The sequence below is a fragment of the Mobula birostris genome, chromosome 24, assembly GCF_030028105.1.
Source record: "Mobula birostris isolate sMobBir1 chromosome 24, sMobBir1.hap1, whole genome shotgun sequence".
Classification (NCBI taxonomy): Eukaryota; Metazoa; Chordata; class Chondrichthyes; order Myliobatiformes; family Myliobatidae; genus Mobula; species Mobula birostris.
Window position 1 is genome coordinate 58176553 of NC_092393.1, and position 17186 is coordinate 58193738.

The 17186-nt window shown below is 43.4% G+C and overlaps 1 protein-coding gene across 6 annotated transcripts in view; it reads left to right on the top strand.

Annotated features, from left to right (window-relative positions):
• Window positions 1-17186, top strand: part of cep112 (centrosomal protein 112) — a 546977-nt gene that overhangs the window by 201979 nt on the left and 327812 nt on the right. For all 6 annotated transcript variants that reach the window (XM_072242065.1, XM_072242069.1, XM_072242070.1 and 3 more), the window contains 3 exons: window positions 5588-5742; window positions 12339-12468; window positions 13018-13110. In XM_072242065.1, the coding sequence (XP_072098166.1) occupies window positions 5588-5742; window positions 12339-12468; window positions 13018-13110 (378 nt within the window). The remainder of the gene's footprint in view (window positions 1-5587; window positions 5743-12338; window positions 12469-13017; window positions 13111-17186) is intronic.

Consider the following 17186-nt stretch of genomic DNA (forward strand, 5'->3'; position numbering starts at 1 on the left):
GAACCTCAGATCTGTTGGACAAGCACAAGAGCTGAGGCTCCTCCAGCACTGTGTCTTGGATCCCACTACTGGCTTCACTAACAGTCACACCCTCTTGTCTCTGACCACAGAGAATGGCAGAGTGTGAACCCATGATTGGCTCCAATTCTCAACCAACTTGCTGATTAAAGCTTCAAGCAAGATTGAAATCAACAAGGATAAGAGAGTAAGGCGAGCGTGTGTTCAGTGCCATCTGCCTACGTTTGACCGGTTTCCCTCTCCCTCTTCCTCTCGCTCACTGCTGCCAGAGGAAGGTGCAGGACTCTTGGATCTTGGGCAACGCTTGATCAGCATGGTTTGTTGATTGGACTTATTTTTAAAGAACTCTGCAGCTCACATTATGATGTGTTTCTGGTCTGTGGTTACTCCTTTTGTTTTGTTATTTTGCACGATTTTGATCAGAGCAGACTGGCTCGCTGACCTGCAGTCAACAAGTGTCACAAAGCTGAACTGAACTAAACTGAATGTTCCCAGACTGTTTCAGGGAATCAGTAGTTTGGTGTTTAATATTCTGTGTATTTTTGCTCGTTTTTTACTGTTTGCTCGAGTTCTTTTTTTGATGTTTTCAGTGAATGAGCTCCATGGCGTTTCTTTGTCATATGGCTATTTGTGGAAAGATGAATCTCAGAATTGTATACTGCATACATACTTTGATAGTAAATGTACTTTTTTATTATTTAGTCCCTTCAGGATAGAGATTTGTAGAGCAATGGCAATAGATGTCACAACCAAAAAAAATGTTTGAACTAAATTGGATTCAAAGATGTCAGTTTGAGGATGAGATGGAAGAGTTTTAGCTACTTACAATGTCAGTCTCCTTCCCACTCTCTCAGGCCTGGGCAGAATGTATCTTAGCATTTCATTTGAAGCCAAGATAATCATACAAATTCAAATTATATCCATCATTAGACCACCTTGCTCTATTTTCTGTATATTACATCTCTCTCTTGAAACCTCTATCACAACTTGACTGGACAATTTCACACATTTTCACCTGACCCAATCTTTATTATTTGGAGGCCATCCAGAGATCCGCTGTCTAGATCCTATCCTAGCCGTAAAGAGTGCCATTTGTCCATTATCTACTCTCACTATTAGCTGCCAAACCAGCAGAGCCAAATAAGAGATTCTAAGCAACACACACAAAATGTCGGTAGAATGCAGCAGGCCAGGCAGCATCTATAGGAAGAAGTACAGTCGACGTTTCAGGCCGAGACCCTTCGTCAGGACTAACTGAAAGAAGAGATAGTAAGAGATTTGAAAGTGGGAGGGGCAGGGGGAGATCTGAAATGATAGGAGAAGACAGGAGGGGGAGGGGTGGCGCCAAGAGCTGGACAGGTGATTGGCAAAAGAAATACAGGCTGGAGAAGGGAGAGGATCATGGGACGGGAGGCCTAGGGGGAAAGAAAGGGGGAGGGGAGCGCCAGAGGAAGATGGAGAACAGGCAAGGAGTAATTGTGAGAGGGACAGAGAGAGAGAAGTGGGGGGAGGAAGAGGAGGAGGAGGAGAAGAAGAAGAAGGAGAAATAAATAAATAAATAAATAAATAAATAAGGGATGGGGGTAAGAAGGGGAGGAGGGGCATTAATGGAAATTAGAGAAATCAATGTTCATGCCATCAGGTTGGAGGCTACCCAGACAGAATATAAGATGTTGTTCCTCCAACCTGAGTGTGGCTTCATCTTGACAGTAGAGGAGGCCATGTATTGACATTTCAGAATGGGAATGGGACGGCATGTGGCCCTCACCTCCACCTGGCCCTCACCCACCTGGACATCAAAGACACATAACGATCGAATACTGTTCATAGATTTCAGTTCAGCATTCAACGCAATCATTCTTCAGCACCTGATTGGAAAGCTGGAACTGCTGGGCCTGAACACCTCCCTCTGCAACTGGATCCTAGACTTCCTGACTGGGAGACCTCAGTCAGTCTGGATCGGGAGCAGCATCTCCAACACCATCACACTGAGCACGGGGGCCCCCCAGGGCTGTGTACTCAGTCCACTGCTGTTCACTCTGCTGACCCACAACTGTGCTGCAATACACAGCTTGAACCACATCATCAAGTTCAACGATGACACGACCGTGGTGGGTCTCATCAGCAAGAGCGACGAGTCAGCATACAGAGAGAAGGTGCAGTGGCTAACAGACTGGTGCAGAGTCAACAACCTGTCTCTAAGTGTGAACAAAACAAAAGAGATAGTTGTTGACTTCAGGACAGCACGGAGTGACCACTCTCCGCTGAACATTGACGGCTCCTCCGTTGAGATCGTTAAGAGCACCAAATTTCTTGGTGTTCACCTAGTGGAGAATCTCACCTGATCCCTCAACACCAGCTCCATAGCCAAGAAAGCCCAGCAGCGTCTCTACTTTCTGCGAAGGCTGAGAAAAATCCATCTCCCACCACCCCCCACGTTTAGTCTGGTGTAGTTTTGCGTTGTTTCAGGTAGCACCAGGGTCCTGGAGGAACGTGGTTTCATTTTTACTGTGTACTGTACCAGCAGCTTATGGTCGAAATGACAATAAACTTGACTGGACTTGATTTGGTTCTCCCCTCCCCCTTTCTTTCTTCCTAGGCCTCCCGACCCATGATCCTCTCCCTTCTCCAGCCTTGTATTCCTTTTGCCAATCAACTTTCCAGCTCTTAGCTTTATCCCTCTCCCTCCCCCTCCCACTTTCAAATCTCTAACTATCTCTTCTTTCAGTTAGTCCTGATGAAGGGTCTCGGCCCGAAACATTGACTGTACTTCCTCCTATAGATGCTGCCTGGCCTGCTGCGTTCCACCAGCATTTTGTGTGTGTTGCTTGAATTTCCAGCATCTGCAGATTTCCTCGTGTTTGCGTTTTTAAAAGATTCTAATCCTTGTGTTTAAATCAACCTTCTCACCCTCCCTAGTTCCACCATTTATAATCGTTATGCCTATACCCTAATGAATTCTGATTTTCAGCTGGTATAGGCTGGGGATGAATTCAGCTAGTATAGACTGTAAACAAGCACCCTGCACAGAACCTTATGACATTTTTGATGATCTTGCCAAGTAGCTTAGTGTCATCTGACTGAAAGATGCTACCACTGATGCTTCAGCAATTCACTCGACACCACATGAAATCAAAACTTATGCTTCCTGGTCTTCACAACAATATTGTCAAATAAAAGTTGTTACTAGGCAATAAAAACAGCGAAAACACAAATTGTGGCAAGAGAAGCAGTTAACGCTGTAGGTCAGTGACCTCTCCTGAGGGAGTTTTTTGCAAAGAGATTGCAAGCTGTTAAATTCTATAATAAGGAATGAGTCTCTTGGATAATCATCTCTGTACTGATCTTAGTGCAGACCTTAGATCAGGCAGGAAGAAAAACATCTGAACTATCAATGCATAACTGGAAAAAAGGACGCTGTGGAAGAAAAGGTTTCATTATACCTAATGCCACCCATGTGATTGTGGTCAAATGAGGAATGATTTAAATTTGTGGGGATATTTACTCGTTGGAGTGGAAATCTGTTCTCTGCACTGAAGATAATGAAATGGAATCTCTAAAGCATAGTTATATGCACATGCCTGATCTGCAAGTACATTTAGCATGTATATGAAAGGGTGAATTTCTATTCATAAATGTTATAAAGACCTACAGAATATCCTAGAGAAAATATCCATCTAAGTGTGTTATGCGCAAATTATATTTTTAAAAAAGAAGCCAAGTGCCGCTATATAACCCAGGCATGATTGAAAAGCACAGACTGAAGTTTCATATTTTGAGCTTGGCGGAGTATGTCTACAGGTTAATCACCTTTAGAATTTTGAACTGGCATAACCCCTAATTTTTGCCAAGTAAATATGATTAAATTCCTTTGGAAATTACCAATTTATAAAACTACCTTTCAGATTACTGTAATGAAGGGTGAAGCAACTGAGGGATTACATGATTGCCGCCACCTCATTTCATGTACTAGATGATTGTTGAACATTCTGAATAGACTGGAAGTGGATTCAAACCACTTCCTAGAAAACTCCTACATAATCTGAAACTGAATAATCTTCCTTTATGTGTGTCAAACAACAATACCCATCTGATGGCTCCAGCAGAAGAAATTATTTATAAAACTTCAGAATTATATGTTTGAAACAGATTATTTATGCTGCCACAATAGCATAGTGGTTAGCGTGATGGTCTAACAGCTTGGGGCATCAGAGTTTGGAGTTCACTTTCAGCCTAATCTGTAAGGAGTTTGTGTGTTTCCCTCTGCGCATGTGGGTTTCATCTGGGTACTCCGGTTTCCTCCCACATTCCATGGACATACCGGTTAGTAGGTTAAGTGGTCATTGTAAATTGTCCTATGATTAGGCTAGGGTTAAATATGTGGGTTGCTGGGCAACAGGGTACATTGGGCTGGAAGGGCCTGTTTTGTGCTGTAACTAAATAAATGCAAAAATGTGTTTTTATATTACTTTTATGTATCTCAAATCAATTTCTACCAGGTATTCTATATCTTTGCTTAAAAAATAATTATTCCTAATTTGTGACTTCTTGGTGCATAGTCCAAATATGTAGTTCCTGTTCTGAGTTTTATCATTGATGTGCAGAAGGCTATTCTATTTGCACTCAACACTTTGATAGCATTTGCAGTTGGAAATTTAGAATCGGTGTGTTTTGTGATTGATCTGTAAAGAGGGAAAATTTATTGAAGCTCAGAGTTCCCCATCCCAGCATAAAACCTCTGGATCTTTTATTTAAATAGGTTGCAATGTAAATACAAAATTCTGGAAGTTCAAAATGCTTTTTTCACATGCAGCATTGCCTCAATTGTTGCACCTGTATGCCAATCTGCAAATAGTATGTTTAAAAAGGCATGGAAGGAAGTTCAGGCAACACACACAAAGGTTGCTGGTGAACACAGCAGGCCAGGCAGCATCTCTAGGAAGAGGTACAGTCAACGTTTCAGGCCGAGACCCTTCATCAGGACTAACTGAAAGAAGAGCTGGTAAGAGATTTGAAAGTCTTCTTTCAGTTAGTCTTGATGAAGGGTCTCGGCTCGAAACGTTGACTGTACCTCTTCCTAGAGATGCTGCCCGGCCTGCTGCATTCACCAGCAACTTTGATGTGTGTTGTTTGAAATTCCAGCATCTGCAGATTTCCTCGTGTTTGTATGGAAGGAAGTTCAGGCTGGAATACCTCTGGAAGCCTCTCAAGTGTGAACAACATAAAAATGTTGATGTCTTCAAGTAAATGTAACATTTCTGGTAGTACCAATGAATTAGACATCATGGTATATCGATTTTCAGTTAGCCACCAAATAAACATGAGCTGAACTATCAGTACAGGAATCTGAACAGCAATGAATATTGTGACATGTTGACTACTTAAGTCTATTGAGGGTATATCATGATGTATTTATTAAACCATATGATTATTGATTGTAAATATCAGAAGATGCAGGATATACCAGATAATCAATTAATTTTTAGAGAGTCTTTGAATTTAAATTGTGTGTTTCCATGGGAGGAGAGCAAAATCTGAGTAAGATTCATCCATTTCTTTGCACATGCAGAACCATACTGTGAAAGAGCTGGAGACTCGTGTGCAGCAGTTGACTGTGGAGGCTGAGAATAGCACCTTAGTGCGACAGAAACTGATTCAAGAAAAAGGAGAACTGGAGCAACGTTGTCAAGCAACTTGCCTCGAGTTGCAGGAGATAAAATTAAGGTACATGGTGTGCAGAAAATACAGGCTGAGTACCCCTTATCCGAAATTGCAAAATCTGAAAACTGCTGAAATCCAAACATTTTTTGAGCACTGACACGACGTCACAAATGTACAATTCCACAAGAAGCCGGGAAGGCTCCCGAGTGCAGCATAGACAATTTTGAGAAGTGACTTCATATATGAAATGAACAGAAGTTAATGAAATGTAGAAAAACACTGCATAAAGCAAAAATTGAAGATCGTGTATTATCATTTTCAGAGTGAACATATGCTGCTTAACTGTATGCTGATCATGAAACAAGCAAAGATCTATCATGATGAACTGAAAATTGATGGTAATTGTGAATATTCAGTAGGCTGGTTGCAGAAATTTAAGAAAAGGAACAGCATTAAATTTTTAAGCGTCTGCTGATCATGAAAATTAGCACCAGAACAAGTCTACGATGCTGTTTGTTTTTATACCTTACATAAAGGCATTAAATTTTTAAAGCATTGCTGATGAAAATCTAGCATCAGAACAAGTCTACAATACTGATTGTTTTTATACTTTCCATAAAAACTGGAAAAAAAAGAAAAATACAATTAGCGTGTACTATAACCTTTTAATCAAAACACGACAACATAGGTGGAGACTGAACGCCTGCTGTTGCTTGTTCTTGTTCAATAACTGATCAGGTATTCTCCCAATGCTGTTGTGCTGCTTTTGTTACCCGCACACATGATATTTTCATTATTTTAATGGTATGTAATAACTTTTACTGTAAGTACTTATGTGTGATGAACAAGGGTAAGACAAAAGACTGCTTACCAGTAGCACATAAGTTCAAGGTTGGAAATGATGATGATCCCAAGCTATCTCAGTATATATTACAAAATCTGAAAAAATCCAGAATCCATAATACTTTTGGCCCCAAGCATTTTGGATAAGGGGTACTCAACCTGTAGGATGAAATGCATTCTCAATCTCTCCCTGCAGCACAAAGACCAATCTAAAGAAAAAGTACATAGGGTAGAAAACAGGATTAAGTGGATAAAGTACCAACATTCCAATAAAACTAACCAAAAATTAACTTATTTTAAAAGAACATTTTGAATAGACTTGTAGGTTGAATAGGGTAGACAAACACGGTTGATATTATTTAGTCTTATCTGCCTGGATATTAACGGAAGATGGTAGCTCTTTCTAAACGTGAGTTTCTGCAGATGCTGGAAATCCAGAGTAACACACATGAAGTGCCGAAGGAACTCAGAAGGTCAAGCAACATCTAAGGCTGTCTACCAGAAGGGTCAGAGCCGTCTCTATTTCCTTAGGAGACTGAGGTCCTTTAACATCTTTCGGACGATGCTGAGGATGTTCTACGAGTTTGTGGTGGCCAGTGCGATCATGTTTGCTGTTGTGTGCTGGGGCAACAGGCTGAGGGTTGCAGACACCAACAGAATCAACAAACTCATTTGTAAGGCCAGTGATGTTGTGGGGATGGAACTGGACTCTCTGACAGTGGTGTCTGAAAAGTGGATGCTGTCCAAGTTGCATGCCATCTTGGACAATGTCTCCCATCCACTACATAATGTACTGGTTGGGCACAGGAGTACATTCAGCCAGAAACTCATTCCACCGAGATGCAACACAGAGCGTCATAGGAAGTCATTCCTGCCTGTGGCCATCAAACTTTACAACTCCTCCCTTAGAGGGTCAGACACCCTGAGCCAATAGGCTGGTCCTGGACTTATTTCCTGGCATAATTTACATATTACTATTTAATTATTTATGGTGCAACTGTAACAAAAACCAATTTCCCTCGGGATCAATAAAGTATGAGTATGACTATCTGTGGAGGGCTAATGAAGAAAGATCTTGGCCCAAAACATCGACTGTTTATTCCCCTTCATAGATGCTGCCTGATCTGCCGAATTTCTTCAGGATGTTGGGTCCTTTAGAACAGGTGAATTGAAATGGGTTAACTGTAGTTAATAAGCCTTTGAACCTCAATGTTCCAATGCATGCCTCAGTTAAAAATGTTTAATCTCTACGTCCAAGAATATATGACACCACATGCAGGAGAAGAAACTTATGAAGGTTTACAGCTGGTTTACAGCTGTATTACTACATGGGTTTTTAATAGGAATGGCATTTGGAGATTTAATGTGCTGCATCACTTCTGCATACATGATCTGTTTAAAAGAAAGGCAAACGCAACTCCATAAAAGGGAATAAGATCTGAAAGTTCTTAACCAGACTCACCAGGATTGATAATGTGTATGTGAGAATCTTACCAGCTGAGTACATGCTCCCTTGTTAATAATGACAGAAAACTGAGGCCTGTTCTGCCCCAGCTGCATTGCAACCAGTTAGAAACTAGACAGTGAAGTTCCATGGGTAAGGTACTTTATATTCATTCCCACTGAGTTTGACTCCAGTCTTGAATGAAAATTACCTTGTCTCTATGCAACTAATTGGACACTGTGCCAACTTTTCTTTGGTGTACACACAAAATGCTGGAGGAACTCAGCAAGTCAGGCAGCATCTCTGGAGGAGAATATACAGTCAGTGTTTCCGGCTGAGAGGGGGGATTAGTGAACCCCTAATTCTACCTCTTCAGCATTTATTTCTGTAGATGCTATCTGACCTGCTGAATTCCTCCAGCATTTCAAAGTTCAAAGTAAATTTATTATCAAAATACATATATATCACCATATCCACCCCTGAGATTGAATTTCTTGCGGGCATTCACAGCAAATACAAGAAACTCAATTAAATCAATGAAAGAATGCACCCAACAGGACCGACAAACAACCAGTGTGAAAAAGACAACAAGCTGTGCAAATACAAAAAGAAAGAAATACTGAGAACATGAGATGAAGAGCCTTGAAAGTGAGTTCATAGGTTGTGCTTGTTGCTCAAGATTGCTAACGTCTGCAGAATCTCTTATATTTAGTCTTTTGTGTACGCAAGTATTCAGTCTAAGTCAGTGTTGTGTGCTTTTGAAGCTTGAAAGATTAAACTAACTGGAAATGTCATGGCCATGGAAAGTATTTAAATGGTTATGGGGCTGAGGTCTGGGACAGAGCTTTAATTTCAGCTTCATTGTGTCTGTTTAGAGAAATGGTAGTTATAAGGTATACCATAATGTTGTTCTTTACAACATTATTTGCACTGATTTGACCCAAGCAATATTTTCCCGATTATTTAATACCTATCACATTGTTCCATTTAAGTTTGAAAGTTTATGGTTCTAGCTTCATGTTGATGGAATAGCCGATTCCATACATCACATTTTATAATCTCCACCATCTTCACTGAGCAGCAATTACTAGAAAAGTGCAGGAAGTCTCAAATACAATATATGGCTTTATCCAATCTAGCAAACATCATTAACTCTGCCAAATGAGAACAATTGTGGAAAATTCTACTTGCATTTTTCTTCCCTCAGAAATTCCTCTCCCATTTTATGCCTGCTGCAGAGTGACAGACAGGCCATAATTCCATCAAATATATCAATCAATGCTAGCTCAGACTGGTGTCAAACTTTGATCTTCCTTGTTTTAGTTTTATACCTTACCTCCAACTAGAATAAACAAATCTACAGGGTGAATGTGCAATCTCCACTACATCCACTACTGAACCAACTTCTGCCATTGAGATACAGTCTGCATGCAATGCTTCATCATGTTCAATCTTGGACACTAAACTCAAAAGCTATTTGAGTTTAAAAACTGCAAGCACCCAACTTGATATGCTTTACATTAAACCTCCATAATATTAAGATCTTTTACCTGCTGCTTAACTCAATGGCCCAAGTCCATGATGGGGCCATGTAAAAAGTGCAGATCACTTTAACATTTCTGGAATTACTTCGTAACTAAAGCAGCGCAGTAGCATAGCATAATTGCTTTATAGTTCTAACAATCACCAATTGCAGTTCAATGCCCGCTGCTGTTTGTAAGAAGTTTGCATCTTCTCCCTGAAGCCACGTGAGTTTTATCTGACTGCTCCAGTTTCCTCCAACATTCCAAAGATGTACCGTTAGACCATAGGAACAGATAGAGTTAGGGTTAGTAAGGTGTGGCCATGCTATGTTGGAGTCAGAAGCGTGGCAACATTTGGGGGTTGCCCTCAGCACAATCTTCACTGATTTGATTTGATAGAAATGATGCTTTTCACTGTCTGTTATCTGACTGCTGGGAAAACTAAGCAGCAACAGTAAATTTTAAATTAAGTTTCCAGTTTTACTGTGGAAGTCGGTTAAATGTTAATTAGATGCCCATCTATCCTCACCAGGCACTGAAGTACCTGAGCATCTATCAATGTAAAAAAGAAAATGTGCACATTTGTCAATATTTTGCAACACGCACAACACACGTGTCCTCTACATCGATGAGACCCAACGCAGATTGGGGGACCGCTTCGTTGAGCACCTCCGCTCCATCCGCCACAACAGACAAGATCCCCCAGTTGCCACCCACTTCAACTCTGCTTCCCATTCCCATTCGGATATGTCCATACATGGCCTCCTCTACTGCCATGTTGAGGCCAAACTCAGGTTGGAGGAGCAACACCTCATATACCATCTGGGTAGTCTCCAAACCCTTGGCATGAACGTTGAATTCTCCGACTTCCGGTAATTTCCTCCCCCTCCCTACCCCCATCCCAGTTTCACTCTGCCCCCTCCTCCAGCTGCCTATCACCTCACTCATGGCTCCACCCCCTTCTACTACCCATTGTGCTTTCCCCATTCCTTCTTCACCTTTCCTGCCTTTCCCCTCCCTGCTTCCCCTCCCCCACCCCTTGATCTTTCCCCTTACTAGTTTTTCACCTTGCACCTACCAGCCTTCTCCTTCCCACCCTCCCCCCCACCTTCTTTATAGGGCCTTTGCCCCTTCCCTCTTCAATGCTGACGAAGGGTCTCAGCCCAAAACGTTGACTGTTCATTTCCACAGATGCTGCCCAACTTGCTGAGTTCCTCCAGCGTGTTGTCTGTGTTGCTTTGACCCCAGCATCTGCAGAGTATTTTGTGTTTACGTTTGTCAACATTTTGCTCTTTAACTTCCTGGTAGCAATTAGAGTTAACATCTCATCCCTAAATCTGTTAATTCAGTTGTTAGAATGGTCCCCAAATGCCAATATTGTCAGTTTTGACAAATAATATTTCTCCCTTGCTTTTCTTTATTTCACAGATATTAAGTTAAAACATTGCTGCTTGGCTAATTTCAAGCTTTTGTCGACCATTTCAAGAGCAAGTTTAAAGAAACTGAAGTTGTTTAAAGTCAATGCATGAATCATTTAAAAGCCAAAGCTTGGAATGTTGATTTGGTTATTACAAAAAGGGAACCTGATAACGACTGCACAATTGGCACTCAGTGAGCTTAATAACATGAGAAACACAGTTTTAATTTATCCTTTAATATTCTTTTGAAAGATGGCTGCATTTTTCATTCTGGTGCAAAAATGTGATTGGATTCCTCAAACAGAGAAATAATGCGGCTCGATATGGATTTGCACATTCAGTCTTTGATCACTTATGATTTTGATTTGCTTTAAAACTGTTTAAATATTTGCTAGAGGCTAGTTATAATGTGCTTCAAAATTAGCATTTGGCAAATAACATGTTTAGTTTTGAATATTTTGCATGAATATGTGACCAGGCTGTTATAAAATGGATTTTTGAAGAAATTCTGAAGGAAAATGCAAAATAATGAAAACTGACTTTAAAATAATTTTAATAAAAGCTGAATATTTACTTTCACTCTTGGCTTGTGAAATACAGCATCATTTACCTATCATTAAACCATTGCAGATTAAAATCTTGTAATCTGAAAACTTGACAACATTTCTATTAAGTGATTACATTTTTAATAGACTTAATTTTTAATGCCAATTGAAGTTTATGTACTACTGAGATTGTTGAATGTAAAGATATCTGGATAAAAATCTGATCATATTATGCCATCTGAAATCTAATCTCTTTCAACAAAAGTGTCATTATTTGTGATCCCTTATTTTATCCATCTGATGCATACATACCATTAAATAGCTTTAGCACTCTGTAATATAAATATCATTTAAGATGCTAATGATTTGCATGATAGTTTATTGTTTCATTTATGGAATCTATAGTAGTAACATCTTAATAGTCCAGATGTTATCCTTAGGGTTTGGTAAACATTCACTGCATTACTAAATGTGCTTTGCCACAGTTTATTTTGTCATCTGGCTCTTCAGATGCAAACTACCACTACTACGTCGACTCAGGCCTAGGGGGCCGGTGTCAGATGCGAAGCAAGTTTTTAAATAGCTTACTGCTTTGAATAAATATATAATTCGAAGTCATTTTTAGATGGCTGTTTTTCAAAGTAGTAATATATCCAGAATTGTGGCACAGAATCTGATATAATCTTTCAGTTAATGTGGATTGAAAAGGAAGGTGTTGCTGGTTATTAACAGCTATTTGCAATCAAATATTATTTCATCTTTAGCAGTGTTCCAGAGAGAAATGTTTAAAACCTGACATTAATTAAGTATAAACTTGCTGTCAAAATGGACCTGGAAGAAAGCTGAAATTGTTATAATAAAATAAAAATGCTTCTTTTCTTTGTAGATACAACTCTCTTCAGAAAGAAAAGCAGCAGATGTTGGAGGACCATGAGAAAACTGGAAGGCAAATGCAAATTAAACATGACTCAGAGTTGAGCAATACGAAGCAGGAGCATGCACTCTCAGCTGCCAAGGTATATGAAGGCTACCCACCTGATCATCATATTTATATATCAGCCCTTGTCTCTAGGAGGTGATGTCCATTCCTCTTTCCCCAACCACCTACAAACAACTTGCTAATTTTCTTTTCTGTGCTACAAGCAAAGAATGAAAGCCTTCTTGGTGCACAGAGTGCAAGCTCAATCTACATTGATGATGCCTTGGACCTCATCTGCTATAAATGGCCAGTCCTCAAGGGAAATATTCCATAGACTCCCTGCACTTTCTCAGTCCAATGTGTTCTTCAGTCACCAAACAATTTTTAGGCCGCCAATTTTAATGTTTTAAAATCTATGACTTCACTTGAGCATTGCAATTGTACCACTGGAATATTTTGTTTGCCTCTATTTGCTAAGATTGTTACAGTTGCTTCACAACACCCTAATTATCCTTTAGAGTAAAGTCTTTATTTGTTCATGTTTATTGCATTCAGTTTTGCTGTATTTGGAGTTTAAGAATTATGCAGCTGTAAATTTTGAATATTGATATCACTGTTAATTTTCATTTCTCCCCTCATCAAACAGGCAGCTGCTGTTATCGAAGAGCTGGAGCAGAACGTCTGCCAACTGAAGAAAGAGCTGCAGGAGAATGAGCATCAGAAACAGCAACAGTTAAGGGTGGGTTTACAGAAGGCTAGATGAAGATCACACACAAACCAATAAATGTTTCATTATGGTCTAGTGAATTCATGTACATGATATTAGCATCTGATGAAGATCTCAGAGTCATAAAAATAGGCTCTTTCATCTATGCCAACCAAGATGACTTCCAGAGCTAATCTCATTTGCTTGTATCCCCCAGGTGTTCTGACCCACGTACCTATCCCAATGTTTAAAATGTTGTAATTGTAACAACAAACTATTTGATCGAGGAATTCAATGGGTTGAGCAATATTTAAGCAAGAAAAGAACATGTCAATGTTTCTATCAGGACTGAGACTAGAGAGGGGAGATAGCCCGTACAAAGAGAAGAGCAGTGGTGGGGCAGGAGCCTGAAGAGGAATAAAGGCAGGTTCAGCTAAGTAGGAGAAAAGTTGGGATGGAGATGGGAGACATTGGCAGGTAGATAATAGATAGAGACTGACAAAGAACGTGAAGGCAGATGGAGTGAGATGTAAGGAGGGTAGGGTGAAGGTGAAGACAACTGATGGAAGGTGATGAGCAGGAACACAAAGGCTACCAGTGCTGGAATCTGATAAGTAAGGAAGGGAATAATGGGAATCATAAAGTTCAAAGTAAATTTATTACCAAAGTGTGGCGACCCACTTTCTAGCACACACGAACCAGCTCACGAAACGGCGCGCGCCGGCAGAGAGGCCGGCTCCAAAAAGAGCACCAAGCCATCTTCACCAGTAGGGGGAAAATCCCGCGCACGGAAAGGGTCTGGGAATATGCATTCCCCACAGCAGTCCCGCCCGAGGAGGGCGGGAACGGGAAGGCTTTAAAGGAGGCCGCGAAGTTTGAATAAATCTCTTTTATTGCAACTCCAACTCACCGACTATGTGTCGTTATTCTAGTGCTGTGTGTAGCACACTGCTACAATTGGTGACCTCGACGGCCCAAACGATATTTGGACCAGAGATGACCGATGCCGCATCTGTTCATGCAGCTTCATTAAAACTGCCAAGCTTCTGGACGCTGCAACCCTGCTTATGGTTCGAACAAGCAGAAGCACAATTCCACATTCAGCAGATAACCTTGGAGTCCACTCACTACTACTACGTGCTGAGCTCCCTCGACCAGGAGACAACTGCACAAGTTGAGGAGTTTATACAGTTGCCCCCGGAGGACGGCAAATACACAGCATTCAAAGCCCTGCTCATAAGGACTTCCAGACTCTCACGGTGCAAACGAGCTGCCCGCTTACTTCACCTGGATGGTTTGGGAGACAGACTGCTGTCGGCATTGATGAACGAAATGCTGGCCCTGGCTGAAGGACACAAACCCTGCCTCATGTTTGAGCAGGCGTTCCTAGAGCAACTGCCCGAGGACATATGCCTGCTGCTGTCCGACGCAAATTTCAGCGAACCCCAGGAGGTGGCGGCCCAGGCAGATGTGCTGTGGAATGCCAGGAAAGAGAGAAGGGCATCCGTTGCACAGATCACCAAGCCGCGTGCCCAACAACAGACCAGACCAGGCCCGGCAGCAGAGCCTACAAAACCCGGTGACGGGAGTGAGGAGCCCAACGAACAATGGTGCTTCTACCACCAGCGGTGGGGCACAGAGGCCCGCCGCTGTACACCGCCCTGCAAATTACCGGGAAACGTCAGGGCCAGCCGCCGCTGATGGCTACGGCGGATGGCCATCAGGACAGCCTCCTGTATGTCTGGGACAAGCAGTCGGGATGCTGCTTCAAGTTACGACACCCGCAACAGAGAACCGGGACCCACCCTGAGGGCCGCCAATGGCAGCACAATATGGACCTACGGCACCCGCACAGTGCGGCTACAGTTCAGCTCCAGCCGGTTCACGTGGGACTTCACGCTGGCCGCCATGGCCCAACCATTCCTGGGGGCATTTTTTTCTACGAGTCCACAGCCTGCTGGTCGACCTGCAAGGGAAGCGACTAGTCCACGCCAAGACTTTTCAAACGTTCTCCCTGGGTGAAGCCAAGTTGCCAGTCCCACACCTGGACTCCATCACGCTGTCTGACGACGAATTCACCAGGGTCCTGGCGGATTTCCCATCAGTTCTGACACCGCAGTTCACGGCAGCCATGCCCAGACACGGAGTATCCCGACCCAGGGACCACCCCTCCACGCCCGTGCTCGAAGGCTTCCCCCGGACAAGCTCCGACTGGCGAAGGATGAGTTCAAGAAGATGGAGGAATTGGGGATCATACAACGGTCCGACAGCCCATGGGTCTTCCCCCTGCACATGGTGCCCAAGGCAACGGGGGGCTGGACACCATGCGGCGACTACCGCAGGCTGAACGAGGCTACAACGCCAGACCGCTACCCTGTGCCGCACATTCAAGACTTTGCAGCAAACCTACACGGCGCTAGGATCTTTTCCAAGGTAGACCTCGTCCGGGGATACCATCAAATCTCGGTACATCCGGACGACATCCCCAAAACAGCACTCATCACCCCGTTCGGCCTAAAGAATGCTGCACAGACTTTCCAGCAGTTAATGGATGCAGTGGGACGCGACCTGGTCTTTGCATTCACCTATTTGGACGACATCCTCATAGCCAGCAGTAGTCGTCAGGAGCATCTGTCCCACCTCCATCAACTCTATGCCCGACTGAGCGAATTCGGCTTTACAATCAACCCGGCCAAATGCCAGTTCTGACTCGACACCATCGACTTCCTGGGCCACAGGATTACTAAAGGCGGGGCAACCCCCCTGCCCACCAAGGTAGACACGGTCCGCCACTTCCCCCGACCCAACACAACCAAAGGCCTGCAGGAATTCGTGGGTATGGTGAATTTCTACCACCGTTTCCTCCCCTCAGCAGCCCGAGTCATGCGCCCCCTGTTCACCCTGATGTCGGGTAAGGGCAAGGACATTACCTGGGATGAAGAGGCCGCGGCGACTTTCGTTAAAACCAAAGAAGCCTTGGCAAACGCCGCGATGCTAGTGCACCCCAGAACGGATGTTCCTACTGCCCTCACGGTGGACGCATCCAACACAGCAGTCGGTGGAGTGCTGGAACAACTCATCGAGGGCCGCTCGCAACCCTTGGCGTTCTTCAGCAAACACCTACGACCACCCAAACTCAAATACAGTGCTTTCGACCGGGAGCTATTGGCACTATACCTGGCAATCCGGCATTTCAGGTCCTTCTTAGAAGGTAGGCCCTTCACTGCGTTCACGGACCACAATCCACTTACCTTTGTGTTCCCTAAGGTGTCCGACCCGTGGTCGTCCCGCCAGCAGCGACATCTGTCCTACATCTCCGAGTACATGACGGACATCCGGCATGTCTCGGGAAAGGACAACGTCGTGGCGGACGCACTATCCAGACCTACCATACAGGCCCTGTCCCAGGGGGTGGACTATGCAATGCTGGCGGAGGGACAGCAGGCAGGCGATGAGATCCCTAGTTACAGAACTGCGGTCTCTGGTTTGCAGCTCCAAGACCTCCCTGTAGGCCCAGGTGAGAAGACCCTACTGTGTGACATAGCTACCAGCCAACCCCGCCCCGTCGTCCCAGCAGCCTGGCAGCGGCGAGTTTTTGAGTCCATTCACAACTTAGCGCACCCCTCCATCAGGACAACCGTCCAGCTGGTCTCCAACAGGTTCATGTGGCATGGACTTCGTAAACAGGTCAATGAATGGGCCAAAACATGCATGCAGTGCCAAACGGCCAAGGTGCAGCGACATACCAAGGCTCCCCCGCAGCAGTTCGAACCCACCCGCCAGAGGTTCGACCACATTCATGTGGATATCGTGGGGCCCCTGCCAGTGTCACAAGGAGCGCGGTACCTCCTAATTATGATAGACCAGTTCACGAGATGGCCAGAGGCAGTCCCGCTCACCAACCACTCCCTGAGTAAAAAACCTTCTTCTAATATCCCCCTTGAACTTCCCACCCCTTACCTTAAAGCCATGTCCTCTTGTATTGAGCTGTGGTGCCCTGGGGAAGAGGCGCTGGCTATCCACTCTATCTATTCCTCTTAATATCTTGTATACCTCTATCATGTCTCCTCTCATCCTCCTTCTCTCCAAAGAGTAAAGCCCTAGCTCCC